Source organism: Bolinopsis microptera, chromosome 10 (assembly GCF_026151205.1).
Source record: "Bolinopsis microptera isolate Bmic1 chromosome 10, MBARI_Bmic_1.0, whole genome shotgun sequence".
NCBI lineage: Eukaryota > Metazoa > Ctenophora > Tentaculata > Lobata > Bolinopsidae > Bolinopsis > Bolinopsis microptera.
This window is the reverse complement of record NC_087081.1, coordinates 1,424,230-1,443,934: the sequence shown is the minus strand read 5'-3', so window position 1 is coordinate 1,443,934 and position 19,705 is coordinate 1,424,230. Positions and strand designations below refer to the sequence as shown.

Genomic DNA, 19,705 nt, shown 5'->3' with positions numbered 1-19,705 from the left:
TTTTCTCTCAGTCCGTTTTATTTTACATTTCAGGCGTTTGGGAAGTTTAGATCGCTTTTTATAGCTTGCTCTATTGCTTTTTATTGCTTAAAAATGCAAAGATCAGATATATACTTGGAGCGAAATCTGCTCGTTCCATTTTCAATAAGAACTTAAAGCCAAAGTTAAAGTAGTATCAATATTCGATTCAATCAGGATTCTGAAGTAATACAAACAACAACAATCATATAAAATTAAACGAACAATTCGTATTTGATTAAACATCGACAATCTTGAATTGTGAATGGCAAAAATTTGAGCAGAAATATGCGAAAATGTTCGAAATCACTGCACAAACTTATTTTACGAATAAAGTTAATACGCATGATTAGAGTAACATAAGGCTAGTGCCTACTGCTTGTTATTTGCTTGTGAACTATAATAAACGTGTGGATCCTATAAACCGATAAGGTTTTTATAAAAATCTGACAAGCTTCTCTCACAAGTAGCATGACATATTTATATAATAATTCAGTTAAGAAATGGATATGGGACGCTGAAGTGCATGTAAATGTATATAATAATCTTGCTTACACAAATGTAGGATTTTCTCTGTTTTTTCTTCTTTTGTTGTGCTCTGTTTACATGTTCCTGCGTTTCTTGTGTGACATTTTTCTGACTTTGTTGAAGTGTTAATGTGTAAATTGGGTTATTTGAAACCTAAAACTGTTATCTTGTTATTTTTGGGCATTTTTACGATCTTTGCTCTGTAAGAAGTCACCTGGATTAAACCAATCATCTTCCATGTGAAAGGTTAAAATCGTACTGAAATTGTTTTGAAAAGTCTTTTGTTCTGTTAAAAAGTTGATTCAGTGGATATTTCATATTTGTGAGTCCCATTTATACTTGATGTACCAAAATTATCGGTATAATACGCCTTTCAGCTCTGTGAAAACAAGCAGTTCTATCCTGAAGATGGGACATTAGGACATTAGTTGCTGCTTATTACCTTAATATTTCACATCATGCCGTACTCCAAAAGTCCAAATAATAAAAAAGGCCATATCCGACAATTAATATACTTAAGTCCAGACTCCAAAGTACAGAGATGTACTGCGCGAACTTACAATATTTAAAAAAATGTAAATCATCTCCCAATTAATAGAAACAGAGACAATGACAAATGAGGAGATTCAAAGATAAAAACCTCCTCCTCCAAGAAGAGCTGATCAATACCCGAAAAAAAGCCAACACTCTTGCACAATGGAGAGGGATGTAGGAGGAGGAGGAGAAATGGGAGGAGGAGGAGAAATGGGAGGAGGAGGAGGAGAGATGTCACCAGGAGCTGGTGGGATGGAGAGCGGGGAGATGAACTCTAACACTGACTGGTGGTTGTGGGTGATGCTGACTTTCTTTTGCTTCGCTTGCATAGTCGTGTTCATCATCATTATATTTGAGGATCCAGAAGTCAGGGCAGTATCTAGGCAGTAAGTTACCAGGTTACCAGGTTACCAGGTTACCAGGTTACCAGGTTACCAGGTTACCAGGTTACCAGGTTACCAGGTTACCAGGTTACCAGGTTACCAGGTTACCAGGTTACCAGGTTACCAGGTTACCAGGTTACCAGGTTACCAGGTTACCAGGTTACCAGGTTATCAGGTTATCAGGTTACCAGGTTACCAGGTTACCAGGTGTTCATCATCATTATATTTGAGGATCCAGAAGTCAGGGCAGTATCTAGGCAGTAAGTTCATTGTGTATCTGTTGTCAGGGCAGTATCTAGGCAGTAAGTTCATTGTGTATCTGTTGTCAGGGCAGTATCTAGGCAGTAAGTTCATTGTGCATCTGTTGTCAGGTCAGTATCTAGGCAGTAAGTTCATTGTGCATCTGTTGTCAGGGCAGTATCTAGGCAGTAAGTTCATTGTGTATCTGTTGTCAGGGCAGTATCTAGGCAGTAAGTTCATTGTGCATCTGTTGTCAGGGCAGTATCTAGGCAGTAAGTTCATTGTGCATCTGTTGTCAGGGCAGTATCTAGGCAGTAAGTTCATTGTGCATCTGTTGTCAGGGCAGTATCTAGGCAGTAAGTTCATTGTGTATCTGTTGTCAGGGCAGTATCTAGGCAGTAAGTTCATTGTGTATCTGTTGTCAGGGCAGTATCTAGGCAGTAAGTTCATTGTGTATCTGTTGTCAGGGCAGTATCTAGGCAGTAAGTTCATTGTGCATCTGTTGTCAGGGCAGTATCTAGGCAGTAAGTTCATTGTGTATCTGTTGTCAGGGCAGTATCTAGGCAGTAAGTTCATTGTGTATCTGTTGTCAGGGCAGTATCTAGGCAGTAAGTTCATTGTGTATCTGTTGTCAGGGCAGTATCTAGGAGTAGGTTCATTGTGCATCTGTTGTCAGGGCAGTATCTAGGCAGTTAGTTCATTGTGTATCTGTTGTCAGGGCAGTATCTAGGCAGTAAGTTCATTGTGTATCTGTTGTCAGGGCAGTATCTAGGCAGTAAGTTTATTGTGTATCTGTTGTCAGGGCAGTATCTAGGCAGTAAGTTCATTGTGTATCTGTTGTCAGGGCAGTATCTAGGCAGTAAGTTCATTGTGTATCTGTTGTCAGGGCAGTATCTAGGCAGTAAGTTTATTGTGTATCTGTTGTCAGGGCTGTATCTAGGCAGTAAGTTTATTGTGTATCTGTTGTCAGGGCAGTATCTAGGCAGTAAGTTCATTGTGTATCTGTTGTCAGGGCAGTATCTAGGCAGTAAGTTCATTGTGCATCTGTTGGTTTATTTGTGATCGTGTAGACTCACAGTTGTTTTGAGACAAAGAATTAGCTCAAATTTTGAACTGCTTGACAATTATTTTGTAACATTAAACTAATTTGTATGTCAAGAGAGGGGAACAGGTGCCTGGTGCAGGTCTGTTTTTTGTTGAAAAACAAAGTAAAATACAAATAACGTTATTCTAAGTTTCGGATAATATATATGCCTGCCTGCCTAGTTCGATTCAGATGGAGTCTGGAACGAGTTTCGTGCCAGTGCTTCTCTCCATTTACCTCTAACACTCATGAGTCATGAGCAAACGTAACTTATGTAGCATAGAGCAATTTAGCTTACAATTTAGCTTACACTAGGCTAGTGTAAAGAAAATTAAGCTGCTAATGTCACTATATAGTCACTATATAGCAGTATCACTCACTACTTGTCTTCGAATCTTACGGCATCTAGTAATTATACACGTTTCAACCACTTTTCATCATACTTGTACTCTGCAAGGTTCATGTTAATGGTGTGTTGTTAACTGATGTAGTTTATGGGGATAGTCTTATTTTTATGGCGGATAATGTTTTTGAAAGTTGATTCATATTGGTTCTGGTTGATTCTATTAATAATATTAAACATTTCCGTTATCGCTTACTTCTGGAGTATAATTACGGGGATTTTCGGGTACGTTGTATCCATAAACCAGGTTACCAGGTTACCAGGTTACCAGGTTACCAGGTTACAAGGTTACCAGGTTACCTGGTAACCTGGTTACCAGGTAACCAGGTAACCTGGTAACCAGGTTACCAGGTTACCAGGTTACAAGGTTACCAGGTTACCTGGTTACCTGGTTACCAGATAACCAGGTAACCTGGTTACCAGGTTACAAGGTTACCAGGTTACCTGGTTACCTGGTTACCAGGTTACAAGGTTGTATCCATAAACCAGCAAAAATAAGTTTGGCAAACATTATTTATTTACCCTAGCTATTCTGAATTTATGATTTCATAAAAAACAAAAATACATTTTAATTTTAAGATTTTGATTACCCCATAATCGCATGACTTAATTTAGAGTAGCATTTCAACTTTGCACAATGCACTTAAAGTTAATTACCGTCCATAATTTCAGACAGGCCAGACGGCTAAGCGACTGGTACAATGAGAGATACCGGCAGGATGAGGTAAGTGTAGGGCTGGGGTAACCAGGTTACCAGGTAACCAGGTAACCTGGTATCCTGGTAACCTGGTAACCTGGTAACCTGGTAACCAGGTAACCTGGTTACCAGGTTACCAGGTAACGAGGAGGAGTGATGCAGCCCCAGTATTATGAACTCAGACCCTGTATTAGTGTTGCATTAGACCTAATCAAGGAGTTCATATACCTTGTGGTGATAGTTTTAATCAACTTCTGATTATCAATTATAACTCCTAGTCCCTAGGCCTGCTGATTATCAATTATAACTCCTAGTCCCTAGGCCTGCTGATTATCAATTATAACTCCTAGTCCCTAGGCCTGCTGATTATCAATTATAACTCCTAGTCCCTAGGCCTGCTGATTATCAATTATAACTCCTAGTCCCTAGGCCTGCTGATTATCAATTATAACTCCTAGTCCCTAGGCCTGCTGATTATCAATTATAACTCCTAGTCCCTAGGCCTGCTGATTATCAATTATAACTCCTAGTCCCTAGGCCTGCTGATTATCAATTATAACTCCTAGTCCCTAGGCCTGCTGATTATCAATTATAACTCCTAGTCCCTAGGCCTGCTGATTATCAATTATAACTCCTAGTCCCTAGGCCTGCTGATTATCAATTATAACTCCTAGTCCCTAGGCCTGCTGATTATCAATTATAACTCCTAGTCCCTAGGCCTGCTGATTATCAATTATAACTCCTAGTCCCTAGGCCTGCTGATTATCAATTATAACTCCTAGTCCCTAGGCCTGCTGATTATCAATTATAACTCCTAGTCCCTAGGCCTGCTGATTATCAATTATAACTCCTAGTCCCTAGGCCTGCTGATTATCAATTATAACTCCTAGTCCCTAGGCCTGCTGATTATCAATTATAACTCCTAGTCCCTAGGCCTGCTGATTATCAATTATAACTCCTAGTCCCTAGGCCTGCTGATTATCAATTATAACTCCTAGTCCCTAGGCCTGCTGATTATCAATTATAACTCCTAGTCCCTAGGCCTGCTGATTATCAATTATAACTCCTAGTCCCTAGGCCTGCTGATTATCAATTATAACTCCTAGTCCCTAGGCCTGCTGATTATCAATTATAACTCCTAGTCCCTAGGCCTGCTGATTATCAATTATAACTCCTAGTCCCTAGGCCTGCTGATTATCAATTATAACTCCTAGTCCCTAGGCCTGCTGATTATCAATTATAACTCCTAGTCCCTAGGCCTGCTGATTATCAATTATAACTCCTAGTCCCTAGGCCTGCTGATTATCAATTATAACTCCTAGTCCCTAGGCCTGCTGATTATCAATTATAACTCCTAGTCCCTAGGCCTGCATAAACGTTTAATCCTGCACAAATCAGTCGAATTTTGCAAACTGAAATTTATCAAACATCGCCCTGTTGATTAAAGCCAACATATTTCAGATGATAATGCTGTCCCAACACCGACAACAGGAACCCAATCCTCCTTTATACCAAACAATAGTTCCTCCAACCTACCAGTATCAGGTTAGTACGTTACCAGGTTACCAGGTTACCAGGTTACAAAGTTACCAGGTTACCAGGTTACCAGGTAACCAGGTTACCAGGTAACCAGGTTACCAGGTTACCAGGTTACCAGGTTACCATGTTACCAGGTTACCAGGTTACCAGGTTACCAGGTTACCAGGTTGCCAGGTTACCAGGTTACCAGGTTACCAGGTTATCAGGTTACCAGGTTATCAGGTTACCAGGTTACCATATTAACAGGTAACCAGGTTAACAGGTTACCAGGTTACCAGGTTACCAGGTTACCAGGTTACCAGGTTACCAGGTTACCAGGTTACCAGGTAACCAGGTTACCAGGTAACCAGGTAACCAGGTTATCAGGTAACCAGTTTACCAGGTTACCAGGTTACCAGGTTACCAGGTTACCAGGTTACCAGGTTACAAGGTTACCAGGTTACAAGGTTACAAGGTTACCAGGTTACCAGGTTACAAGGTTACCTGGCTACAAAATTACAAGGTCACCAGGTTACCAGGTTACCAGGTTACAAGGTTACCTGGCTACAAAGTTACAAGGTCACAAGGTTACAAGGTTGCCAGGTTACAAGGTTACAAGGTTACAAGGTTACAAGGTTACAAGGTTACAAGGTTACAAGGTTACAAGGTTACAAGGTTACAAGGTTACAAGGTTACAAGGTTACAAGGTTACAAGGTTACAAGGTTACAAGGTTACAAGGTTACAAGGTTACAAGGTTACAAGGTTACAAGGTTACAAGGTTACAAGGTTACAAGGTTACAAGGTTACAAGGTTACAAGGTTAAACGGTTACAAGGTTACAAAGTTACAAGGTTACAAGGTTACAAGGTTACAAGGTTACAAGGTTACAAGGTTACAAGGTTACAAGGTTACAAGGTTACAAGGTTAAACGGTTACAAGGTTACAAAGTTACAAGGTTAAAAGGTTACTAGGTTGCAAGGTTACCAGGTTACCAGGATACAGGGTTACCAGGTTAGTAACAGGAATCTAACCCTCCTCATTTAACAAACTAACAAACGGAGGTAAGTACTGTACAAATTATCATGTTTCAGAAACCCCCAACACCAAGTGAACCTCCTCCAAAGTACGAAGAATGGCCAGAAAGCGGTTCACCTAACAACCAACCTAACAACCAACCTAACAACCAACCTAACAACCAACCTAACAACCAACCTAACAACCAACCTAACAACCAACCTAACAACCAACCTAACAATTCACAAGACCAATCTCCAGTAGAACCCCCAGCAGCCTCTCCCTCTGATCCCCCTCCAGAGACGAGTGATGGACAACCAGTTTAGTCCCATTGAAATTCTATGAAATTAATACTGATCCTTTCATTTCATCGATCTTTAGTTTTATTGATCTTTAGCCTTTGGAATATAAAATATCATGGTCACTTTGTCTTCGCAAGTTTTGAGCGAAAGTTTTGGAAATAAAACTTAAAACATTTTGATTAGCTCATTTCTTCAGGAATATTCTCGAAGAGGGAAAGTAAAGAAAACAAGATTTTCACCTTTGCTGCAGCAGATAAAGAGTCTCGAAGGAAATAAGCTGTTGAACAGTGGACACAATCTGTTTGTTAGAAAATGTGATAGTAATAATGCTAAAAATACTAGCAATGTGAGTAGCAGCCAAAACATTTCCCCCTGAAATGTTTTAATTAACATTTTCATTTTGAATGGAATTGGAACTTTACTTCCACCAGTATTTGGATTTATTAGAAGGGCCAAACTATTTTACTAAAACCAACGAATCAAAATTTCTAAAGCCACTTTACTATCATTCTAAAATGATTTCAGGAAATTCCCCAACGATCAGAGGAATCATTAGTCTACGAATTTAGGACACAACCAATCAACCCTTTTGAAGTTCGGTGAAATGGTCTTCTTCCTCTCCCTTCAGATCTAAATCTCCGATGATGATAAAAAAGATTGGATTAACATCTAATGACGAATTTAGTATTGATCATCAAATAAGAGCTGGTGGCTTTGATTAACTATCATTTGGGCAAGATGCGGACTTGAATATAGCCTGGGCATTTGTCAAATTTGTACGTAGTAAAATGAAACTGCATTTCTAATATAACATACTGAGATGATCTATTAAATATTTGTGATATAATGTTTATTTGTTTTATCTCATCTTAAGCCAAAATCTGAGTTTTATTTTTTGTTTAACTGCGTAGTCAAACAAAACTGCTTATGTTCATAAGAGCGGTTCCTGACTGTGACCACGCCTGTGACTACGCCTCTACATGAGCCTGTATCTGTGGGAACAGCTTTATTATTATTGATCAAACCTTCAATCTAAAACTTAAGTTATACTAGAATCTACCTCATATTGGAATTTGTTGACTTGACCATATTCACCAAAACATTTTGCTTTATAGGCAGGAACATTGGATTGTTGATCGTGATTCTGAGTATGAATTTGCTGCCAATCGCGGATTCATTAATGTGGCGATGTTTTGGATGTAGGTTGTAGGATTTGGAATTCTCTCATGGAATCTTACCAAATGCGTGGGCAAATGATGCAGACAGACAAAGAGTAAACTTAGCTTAGAAATAGTGCATTCTGTCAGTTTTCATAGTCCAGACAATTGTTTGTCTGCATTATTGTTTTTGTGTCGCTAAAACCTTTGATTATAAATAGAGCTCTCAAGTTGTTCCAACGGTAAGTGAAAACATAAACAATTCTCTAATTTGATGGTTTCATAGTTATAGCTCAGAATATGATTAAAATATAAACTTTTTTTTATATTTTTCCGGTTTTTAGCACTACCACGGTTTTGTGGTTTTAGGTGAAAACGTAAAATCAAAGCCAGACACTTAAAGCCGATATGGTAATTTATCGTACACGTTCATTCAGAAAAGTCTTGTCCATTTTTATTCAGAAATTCTTTTCTTTATTTAGTCTAATTTGTGTCTGATAGCTTGATAGACTATCGCTATAAAGTAATTTGTAAACAATTTCAACTTTCATATTACCAAATCAACAACTTTCTTACAACTGTATATCGTTATCAATTTTCTACTTTTCCATCAAGTACAATTTGGGATAAGAAAGTGTGGATGTTCTTCAGGGTTATTGTAGTAAAGTGTAATCATATATTTATATCTGTCTTCAGTATGCAAGCAAATAAAAGATGTTTCCTCCAAAGCTTGCGAGGAAACAATGCATTGTTCCATCACTAAATTAATAATCCCTGCAAATGTCTTGTCATGTGATAAAATATTTCATCTGCCATTGGTAAGTTCCACAATGCTCCATTTTTAGTCCACCTTCTGCATCTATTCTGGGATCACAGCGATCTCGGACACAAGAGATGATAGAGTCTGCATTTTCTATGTTTTAAAATACATAATCGGAGTTATTTTGGCAATTGATCTGGAATATTTTGTTGTTTTCAAGCCTTGGGCTAGATCCTTGGCTCAGAAATCTCAGGTAAGGTAGAAAATAACATAGATTTCTTGATTTTAAAAATGATCGTCAATATACATAATTGAAATTGAATGACAGCTTTTGGAACTAGTCTTTTACATACTTGCTCTGCTGTTTTGTTAAGAAATGAACTGGTTTCTGATACGCTGCTTTATCTAAGACATCATATTACAAGGATCATACCGGCATTTTAACATCACTTGGTCCGGGCACGTACCTATTATTTATTATATAGGTATATTATATATAGGTGGTTTGTAATGATATAACTGTCTGGAGTATGGAGTTACCATGACAACATACCATTGGTCCCAGGATGAGTAGAGGATGTTATTGGAGATACTAGCAAACTTCAAGGTTACCAGGTTACCAGGTTACCAGGTTACCAGGTTACCAGGTTACCAGGTTACCAGGTTACCAGGTTACCAGGTTACCAGGTTACCAGGTTACCAGGTTACCAGGTTACCAGGTTACCAGGTTACCAGGTTACCAGGTTACCAGGTTACCAGGTTACCAGGTTACCAGGTTACCAGGTTACTAGGTTACCAGCATTTTAACATCACTTGGTCCCAGGATGAGTAGAGGATGTTATTGGAGATACTAGCAAACTTCAAGGTTACCAGGTTACCAGGTTACCAGGTTACCAGGTTACCAGGTTACCAGGTTACCAGGTTACCAGGTTACCAGGTTACCAGGTTACCAGCATTTTAACATCACTTGGTCCCAGGATGAGTAGAAGATGTTATTGGAGATACTAGCAAACTTCAAGGTTACCAGGTTACCAGGTTACCAGGTTACCAGGTTACCAGGTTACCAGGTTACCAGGTTACCAGGTTACCAGGTTACCAGGTTACCAGGTTACCAGGTTACCAGGTTACCAGGTTACCAGGTTACCAGCATTTTAACATCACTTGGTCCCAGGATGAGTAGAAGATGTTATTGGAGATACTAGCAAACTTCAAGGGAGCAACACCTTTCAAAGAAATAGTTCTTGATGACAAATGGGACCAGGTCAACAGATGTTACATGTTCCTGTTGTGTGTCATATTTGGAACTGTCGGTTAGTCTCACCACAATTCAACTTGCCTTTACAGCTTCACCTTACAGCTTGCCCTTTTGGCCTCTGGCCATCTTTACCCACTTTACCTTTTTGATTAATTTTTTTTGATTATTATTTATGATGAACCGAAATTAAGTTCGGTAAGTCACGTGGCATGCAGCTTCTCAGTTAACCACTAACCGGCTTACTTTAAAATTAGATATATCATCCTATATCTCTATATATATGGGTAAACTAGACCTGCATAAGTTAGATATATCATCCTATATCTCTATATATATGGGTAAACTAGACTTGCATAAGCCAGGGGAACAGCTCAAAGCAGGGTAACCAGGATGGCCCGGTACCCAAAAACCTGAATAACTAGCACGGATAAAAAGGTAACAACATAATATTATCCTATTATTACTTATGAAACTACAAAATTGAGTAATGAGTCCGGAGCTAAAACGTAAATTTCAGTGACGTTCCGTCAGTACACAGGGGGTATTATAGCGTGTGACGGGCTCACCAAGTTCTCAGCTGCTTTTGCGGAGGATTACTGCTGGACCCAGGGACTGTACACCATAAAGGAAGCTTATGACATCGTGGACAATACTTTACCTTACCCAGGTTACTGGTTATAATTTGTTTTGCACGTTTTACTGAAAAGTCTGTATATGTTACAAACTCTAGGTCACTTACCAAGTTAGCAACTAGAATATCAACTTGGTTACTTGGTTACTTGATTACTTGGTTACTTGGTTACTTGATTACTTGGTTACTTGGTTACTTGGTTACTTGGTTACTTGGTAACGTGGTTACTTGGTTACTCGGTTACTTGGTTACTAGGTTACTTGGTTACTTGGTTACTTGGTTACTTGGTTACTTGGTTACTTGGTTACTAGGTTACTTGGTTACTTGGTTACTTGGTTACTTGGTTACTTGGTTACTTGGTTACTTGGTTACTTGGTTACTTGGTTACTAGGTTACTTGGTTACTTGGTTACTAGGTTACTTGGTTACTAGGTTACCAACTAGGTTACCATACCGCTTGGTATTTGGGAACGTCTTGGCTTTGCAATTGCATCTTCAACTGCTCCAGTAATCAATCCACCGTTGACCATGAAATAGTGGCACAGGTTACTCACTTCTAGCGGGATGTGGCCACAAGTTACTTTAACGGGAAAAACTACCTCTTTCTTTAGTCTACACACTGCACACGAGAAGCGATCAATCTTTAGAGACATTATTACTATAATATATATTATATATTATTATTATTTTTGTTTTCTTCTATAACATATAAATTGTTTTCTTCTTATCTCTACGATTCACTGATTCATGGGCAAGAGAAGTGAGAATCACGGTCCACCCTGAAATCTGATTTCTATAACCAAATTGTGATTTTTATAACGAAATTATGGTAGCAACCGCCAATAAAGTTACAGCCCTCCATCCACTGCTTCAAAAGTCTTCTCTAGCACATATGAGACTTCAGGTAAAATATGATGATCACCACCCCCTTGGAACCCCATAATCTGAGTCGGCGGGTTTTTTTATGACTGGTAAAATTTTTGACCGGGAAAAATATGGCGGAATCTTCCAAAACCCACCACTTTATCCCGGTTATAATATTCCCGAGTAAGGTAGGTTACCAACTAGGTCACTATAAACACTACAGGTTTGATACCGGAGAACGCTCCACCCTGTCTGACCCGGAGACTTGTAACTGGAGGACGGATTGTGTGTCCCCCTGCTGACGAATACTTAGCTCCCACCAGGTATCACTACACTAAGTAACTAATGTTATTATAACCAGGTGCTTATATTAGCTGCTTCATACTTTATCATTATGTCGTTTGGGGGGTTTTAGAGGGTTTTTACAACTGTGGAAGTTTAGGAAAATTGATCAAAACATTGTCTGAAATAATTTTCTTTCAGGGTTCACCACACGTGGTACCAATGGGTTCCGTTCTACTTCTGGGTCATTTCAATAGCCTTCATTGCTCCTTACATTGTGTACAAACAACTTGGAGTAAACGAACTGAAACCTATTCTAGCCATGCTTCATAATCCTGTAGGTGATATTAATGAGATATTTTGCTGTATTTTCATGGCACCGTTCTCGGTCAAAAAATTGATGACTTGGATAATTATTAATCAGTGTTCAGGTTATCATTAATTGTTACCTATCTAATTCTATAGCGCAGATAAGATTATCGATGATTACGATTCATTCAGGGCCTCAATATAATATTTTAACACATGTGGTAAAGTTAGGTTTTAAAGTTAGGTTTTTCATGAGACCGTGCCTGACACGTCCAGACTTCCTGTAAGTGTCATACTGTACTACTGCAAAGTTATTCAAAAAGTAATTAGCGCCCATCCTAAATATTTCTGCATAATGATGTTTAGTACTTTTTTGAAGCTGTGAATCATTTGCACGCGTGCAAAGGGTATTAGAAGGGTACGATTATCAATTATGAAAGTGACATCATGATTAAGATTCTTGAAATTAATTTAGGACAAATATTCATCGTGAATCGTGATACATAATGACATGCTTTTACGTACTACCCAGCTCAGTATGCCTCAGTGCCGCACATTTGTAAAACCTACCTGTCTGAATCATATTTTTAAGACCCTTATGAAATATGTTTCTTTTCAGATAACCTTTAAAGTTATTAATACTAACGGTGGTCGAATGACCTAATCACACAAAATTATCAAATTGAAACAACCAATATTATAAAATATACGATTTTAAATTAGTTGTTGATCATTCGATAATCACTAAAGAATGAAGAAGGGATAGAATTATCAATCTCTCTGTGCAGTATGATTCCCGACCAAGTTAACTGTTAAGGGCACCGTATTGTTCATTAGTCCGCAACAATATTCAGATATTGATAGGATTAAAAGGCCCCATGTTATCCCCATAAAAGACCGTATTTTATAACAAGGATAGGCCGCAGCTTTTCCGCTAGAAACATGTGAGGTGTTGAGATTATATGTTTCACCTCACCTCACCACATTCCACATCCACTGCAGGTAATTCGTGCTGATCTATCATAATACTTACAGTGTCTTCATATACAAATTTCAGATTGACGGTGACGAAGTTACTAAAGATCAAATAAACAAAGTATCTCGGTGGTTGGCTATCAAACTTAACATTTTCATTCAAGAGAAAACAACGTACGCTAAAGTTACACAAAGTCACCGGATGTTTTTTCTAATTTTCCTCACAAAGATTTTCTACCTCGGTGGTGAGTCGCTTTGTTATACCAAAATATGATTAAACGTTGCAAAAATCGATGTAGAAAAATTATCACAACGAGTTCACGGAACCGGCCATGGTGACAATCTGGTAATTTTAAACACTATTTCAGTGAGCCTGGCGACAATGTACTTCACTCATACTATGTTCGAATCAGGAAGCTATCTCACATACGGGACCGAATGGTTTGCTTCCCTAGACAAGGTGATGGTCATTCTTATAGTTTTTAGTCCGAGTAATGGTGCGGTTAGTATCTATTAATGGTGTTTCAAATTTTGGAAACTCGCTTCAGAAATAACAACCTCAATATCACTTGCGATTATAAAGGTCGAATATATTGCAGAATTCCAACTACACTAGTTTTGTACGGGACCGGCTGTTCCCAAAAATGGTGGCATGTGAAATCAAAAGATGGGGCCCTTCAGGTGAGGACGGAAAATGTTTGAATTTGTGATCCGATGAGTTGAGAATAGTAATATTTTATAAAGCATTTCGGTTTAAAATAATCCAAACTGATATTAAGACTTTTAGTTACATTTTTCCTGGCATTTGATTCTGACATTAAAATAAATAGATGTCATCGTGAATCCTTTCAGGCATGGAAGAGGAGCAAGGAATGTGTGTGCTGGCTCCAAACGTCATGAACCAATATCTCTTTCTCATATTCTGGTTCGCTCTCGTCCTTTGCATCTTCTCCAACACTTTCTCCCTCTTCTTCTCCGTCTCCACCCACTGCTTTGTAGACGGTGGATACCAGCGATTTATACAAAGTTGCTTTCTTAAGGGCGACAGCAAACTCAAGTACATTTACTTTAACTGTGGGACTACAGGCAGGACATATCTTCATCTGATCGCTAAAAACATTAACCCGCGGATTTTCGAGCAACTTATGATAAAACTGAGTAAGGATTTAGTGGATGAAAAAAACAAACAGCACCTCAAAGTAACTAAAAGTGTTCCGGTTTGATCATTACAAATTTTGACGATTTTGCTAAATTGCTAAGACACAAATTGAAATAGGTTATTTATTTACATATATGTCTGGATTTCTGTTATAGTGAGACAGAGGGATGACAATGATGAGCATAAATAGTGAATACTGCAAGCAGCGAGGACATATTATTTGGTCAGATATCATAAAGTTTTGGTCAGAGAGATCACATGATCTGAAAGCCCGCACGCGCGTTGAGAGATTTCGAAATCACCGTAAATCCAGGATTGACAAAGCTGCTTCCCTTTCTGTTTGGTTAAAGATCGCGGATATCTGTGTGGTAAATTCTTGTTTCAGTTACTAATGGTGTGATATATTAGTTTAGCAAATAACAATTAATTAATATGTATCACTCATGTGCAGACTCTGGGTAGAATAGAATTTTCGCGTTAGAATTTTAAGGTTATAATGTAATTCAAGCTTTTCGTGAACTTTAAGTTTTCATGAAATCCAAATTAAACTCCGTGAATCATTTTGTTACAAGAAGTAGTTATAATATTCGAAACAAAACGTTAACAGCAAAGAAACACTACTACATCCAAAATGCTGATAATTGTTTTTGTGGACAGCTTCATCTTCGTCGTTCTCTGATACCTCATCAAAGTTCCATATCTCTTCTGACTTCGACTGTACTGTCAAATTCATCTTTACTCAACACATCTTTCACTTCTCCGGTGCCTCAACTCAATGTACTAGACACCATAGTCTACTTCACATGCTTACAGAACAAAGATACGGCAGTGAGGCAAACACCAAGTCCTATCAGAGTTGACACAGTAGGGATTTCACTTTCCTCGGTTAATGAGTATCCAGATATGGCAGTTCCTGCGGCAGAAGACAAGCTAAGTGCCACGTTGTTTAATATGGTAGATCTTTTACCCAGGCCAGTTTTTCTCATATTCCACTTATCGTAGAGGGCAAACTTGCTTAAGATGCAGAGGTTCAAATGGCCTGCTTCACCTATCCCCATAAAGACTAAGCCTATAAGCAACTGATAGGGGAAATCTAAGAACTGCATAGTAGTCGTTGTAGAAGCAAATGCCACGATTGAACCGAAATAATACATGATATTTGCTATTGTCATTAATCCAATAACGTCAAACTTTTTATTCCTACTTGCTAAGTAACTAAAGGTTAAAGCAGCGAAAAGTGAGCACAGGTTTCCAGTTTGAAACAAAGGCACTGCGGTGCTCAAAGGGATCTGACTGTAAAGTACGATTCTGGCTGGAAGGGCATATGCAATCAGGTCACAAACCAGATTGTTGAAGAACACCATCAAATCTGGAATGTAGAATGCCACCTTCCGGGTCCTACTTGTAACCGTTTCAAATCGATTGCTTCTCTCCGAGATGATACAACTTTCAACCGAATTTTGGGCTAACAGTTCCCTTTTAACGCCTTGGCCGTGATTTTTTTTGATATTTGTATCATTGTGCACTGTTCTCACGGCTGGCAGAAGCATCACGGGGAAAAAGTTGAAGCAAGCTATGACCAGACCGACAAAGACCCAACCTCCATAGACGAAGAGCTCAGCACTGAGGATGGCAGAGAGAATAGCTCCGATTTGTAGGAAAGCGCTAATCAGTATGATTGGCATGTTGTCGTCCTTGAAGTATAAATCCACAATTTCACCCTGAAATTTGTCGTCATCATTATCAATTTACATTCCGTATCGTTAAAAATTTGTAATGTTTTAACATTAACTTAATCGGTCATACGTGTATTGTATCTTTGTAAAAATAAGCACAACAGGCCCTTCGTTTACCCAGCCCCAAATATTGAGTTTTATTTTTGTAAAATAAAGAAATGAAAAAATCCCCAAATACCATGATTTAACTTGAGGTACGAAATGAGTTGGTTTTCGGCAAAAAATCCTATATTTTCATTCCCAAAATCAAAATCAAATCATTTAGGTCACCGGAATTTTGTCGAGTATAAATATGTCTCGTAAGATATATATTATGTATAAGTTTGTTTTTGGTAATTTAGTATTCATACCTGGACTAAAATGTAAAGCAAGCCAACAACGATGCCCTGGACTCCTCTTAGGACAAATATAGTCGCGAAGGCTGTATTTCCAGTAGGATCATGCTGTAAGGTTACATCCACCAAGGACATCAGAGCTATACAGAGAGCGTTGACAAAGCACAGGACAAGGCACCGAATGGACAGAGAGGATTTTTTGATGGATTTTGGAAGACAATAGTTGACGAGAGGGCTCATTGCAGATGTAACTAACATGATTGATATAGATATTGTTCCTGCGATGAGAAATATTTGAAGCAGCTGTACCAATATTATTAGTTATAATTGAAAATGCTTAAAGCATTTTGATTTAAGATATCCACGTTCACATTTCACGTAGCGTTCTAAAAATGCAAAATATCATCGTTAAAAATTTGCTAAAAAGTTTTTTTAAATGTAGAATAAATGAGTTCATTCGCAAATTCTTACCTAGCGTGGTGCTCAAATCCTCTGTCAAGATGAAATCCAGGTAGAACCCTGATGGATAAAGCCTGGAGATGATGACTACGAAATTTCCAAGACAAGCGAACATCAACATCATCATTCGATATCGTTTTGGAAGTTTGGATCCTGAAATGGAAAAAGGATAACTGCCTCAACTTGTTAATTTTTAAAAAACCTGTGACCATAATTGTCACTATTATGTAATTAATCAATAAGTTATAATAATAATCATTTTTTCAGCTTTGTCAATATTTTCCCTGTGGCTTTAAACAGTTAAACATGATAGAGTAAAGATACAGTTAAACTGCGAAGGCACAACACCAAATCAACCCTACTCTATCTCCCAAAAACAACATTCTCCTGGTCGGCCATGTCCCTCATCCTGCACTTGACCCCCTCAGAGGTCACAAGCCCATCGGAGCACAAATGAGCGAGAAACGGGGAAGCCTTAGCTACCGGGCCAAGGACTGCATCACTAGCAGCGAAATACGGATATACCCTCCCTTTTACATGCGTTCAACCGGCACCCGAACCACACGCTGTTTCTTAGACATAACTTCCCACTTACATCAGTGTCTTCTCGCATCAAATGGCATCGGCAAGTGGCGACACTGTGTAGACTCAACCCTGAGCTTGATCAGAATCTTCAGTCACAAACCTGACACCGTTTCGGGGCTTTCATTGCGATACGGTTTTCTGTCAGGTGCCCCAGCAGTCTCTCTTGGACCACCATCTGATCTGACAATCACCCGAGGATACCTGCTAGAGCTCGCGATTTACGACGAGTTAGCTTATGGTACCTCTGGCTGTTAGGTGAAGTCATAAAGCTCAAACAGCTCTCATCTCCCACTCTCTTTTCCTAGACAGCAGATAAATCCATCTTGAACAATGGGCTGCATCCTTCCCACAGTCTCTGACCAACTTCTTGAGGGCTCTCCCAGTCAGACCAATCTTCCTTGATGCACACTCCAAACTTGCTGCGACCACACCTCTAGCACCAACCTCAACAGCAAAGCTGAAACATGACCACCCATTAGCTTGTATTTCCGCTTGTAGACTGTTATACCGATCAAGCTTCAGCTCATGGGATGCAGCTATTCTCTCTTCCGACGGTACTGTAAGCTCCCACCAGATTACTCTCTTGGAAGCTTTCGAGAAAAGAACCAAATCTGGTCTTAATCTGGTCGTTGCTATATCCGACGGGAATTTCAGCTGCTTATCCAGGTCTGCTAATACTATCCAATCAGTGGCCCCACTCAGAATCCCAAACTCACTGACTTTCGACCTCTTCACCTCCTTAAACCTCCCTCCTGCTGGGACAAACTCAATGGCTTTCCGAGTGACACAAGAACTCTTCCTCTTGTTGACTCTCCGCTCACAATGGAATTTAACCTGGTCTGCTATTTGTTTAAGCACCTTATCGTGGCGCCATCGGTATCTCCCTTGACTTAGTGCCACAGGACAACCAGCCAGGATATGCGGCACAGTTCCCAACTTGTCACCACACAGCTTGCACATCCCATCCTCATCCTCGCTCCACTTGGATGCTAAAGCTGGTGTAACAAGCGTGCCATACACAGCACTAAGCAGAAAACCGATTAATGAGTCCCCATACTTGAAGAGCGTGTGCCAGCTCATGTCAGTCCTTGTCACCAACTCTCTCCAATTACCCCACCTGGACTGCATCTCCAACGTACCCAACTGCACCTCTCTTTCCTTCCTGATGTTCTCCTTAACCCTATCCAACACCTCCCTCTGCTGCTCCTTTTCTGACATCTTCTCCCAGGGCTTCTTCCAATCACCGAAACCAATTCCCGCTCTACTAAGAGGTAAGAGGTTGCACCATACCTCGCACTGACTCACACACCAAGTCTCTTTCAGCTTCGTGAAGCTGAGCATCTGCCTTCCAATGAGTATAATATATAAATGTTGTCATACATTCGAATCCCGATCCGGCCGACGGCACTCTCGTGGCACTCTCGTGGCACTCTCGTGGCACTCTCGTGGCACTCTCGTGGCACTCTCGTGGTTCTCTCGTGGCACTCTCGTGGCACTCTCGTGGTTCTCTCGTGGCACTCTCGTGGCACTCTCGTGGCACTCTCGTGGCACTCTCGTGGCACTCTCGTGGCACTCACGTGGCACTCTCGTGGCACTCTCGTGGCACTCTCATGGCACTCACGTGGCACTCTCGTGGCACTATGGCGGCACTGTCGCGGCATTATGGCGGCAGTATGGCAGTATGGAGGCATAGTGCCAACTTTTAATCATGTTCTTTCAAAAGCATAAGACAATCATTATACCTTCATAATGAAAGTGCCACGAGAGTGCCGCGACAGTGCCATCGGGATCTGGGTATATGACCATAAATATATATTTTCATTGGTAAATAGTCATGAAAAATAGTTATTGAAAAACATACCAATGATGCACCCATTACTATCATATACTTGACGCTTGCCTCCTTTCGTGCCACGGTCCAGTTTAACGTCCGCATCTTCATCATAAAGCTGTTTATAAAGCTGTGGTTTTTCATTAATTGAGATGCCGCTGTCTGGAATCGATCGCGACTCATCTCCTTCTTGCGAGTTCGAGGGTGAATCTCCATCCGCAGATTCCAGTCGCGCGAAAAGATCTGAGTCGGACATCTAGGAAAGAAATTTTTGGTTTACTTAATCTTTAATTATAATAACAATCGGCAATATTACTATATTTTTAACTCTACAAAATGTCCCCGGAATCGGCATAAAAACACAAAAAGTTTACCAAAACTGACCCTTCGATGTGAACAATTTCAGCTTGCAAATAGAGTAGAAAACTTGCAGTTTTTAGCAAGGTTTCAGAAAAAAAGATATGTAGCTATTATAGCATTTTTTAAACTTTGATTTAAGCTTTAGATTTTTTATAATTAACGTCAGAGGAATGCAAAGTTAACGATATAACAATAGCGTTATTTCAGCAAAATGTTACTGCGTCGTTGCGTAGCAACATGACATCATAATAATGCACGTGCGCGAGCATTGAGCAAGCACAGACATG

At 39.5% G+C, this 19,705-nt stretch overlaps 3 protein-coding genes across 4 annotated transcripts in view; 1 reads left to right on the top strand and 2 right to left on the bottom strand.

Moving 5' to 3' along the window:
• The window catches only part of LOC134822003 (uncharacterized), a 68,901-nt gene that overhangs the window by 49,068 nt on the left and 128 nt on the right, over positions 1-19,705 (bottom strand). The window lies entirely within an intron of this gene.
• LOC134822281 (diacylglycerol kinase A-like) lies at positions 918-7,597 on the top strand. 2 transcript variants are annotated; one of them, XM_063833189.1, is made up of 6 exons: positions 918-1,466; positions 3,863-3,914; positions 5,349-5,432; positions 6,497-6,739; positions 6,918-7,067; positions 7,247-7,597. In XM_063833189.1, the coding sequence occupies exons 1-6, from the start codon at positions 1,243-1,245 to the stop codon at positions 7,322-7,324; spliced, it is 831 nt and encodes a 276-aa protein (XP_063689259.1). In that variant the 5' UTR covers positions 918-1,242; the 3' UTR covers positions 7,325-7,597. The 2 variants fall into 2 exon arrangements, with proteins under 2 accessions (XP_063689259.1, XP_063689260.1); XM_063833190.1 differs by lacking the exon at positions 918-1,466 and adding an exon at positions 3,258-3,415.
• LOC134821840 (uncharacterized) lies at positions 14,324-19,522 on the bottom strand. The gene is made up of 5 exons (XM_063832652.1): positions 19,443-19,522; positions 19,089-19,314; positions 16,655-16,795; positions 16,199-16,461; positions 14,324-15,833 (listed from the first exon to the last, which is right to left on the bottom strand). The coding sequence occupies exons 2-5, from the start codon at positions 19,312-19,314 to the stop codon at positions 14,907-14,909; spliced, it is 1,557 nt and encodes a 518-aa protein (XP_063688722.1). The 5' UTR covers positions 19,443-19,522; the 3' UTR covers positions 14,324-14,906.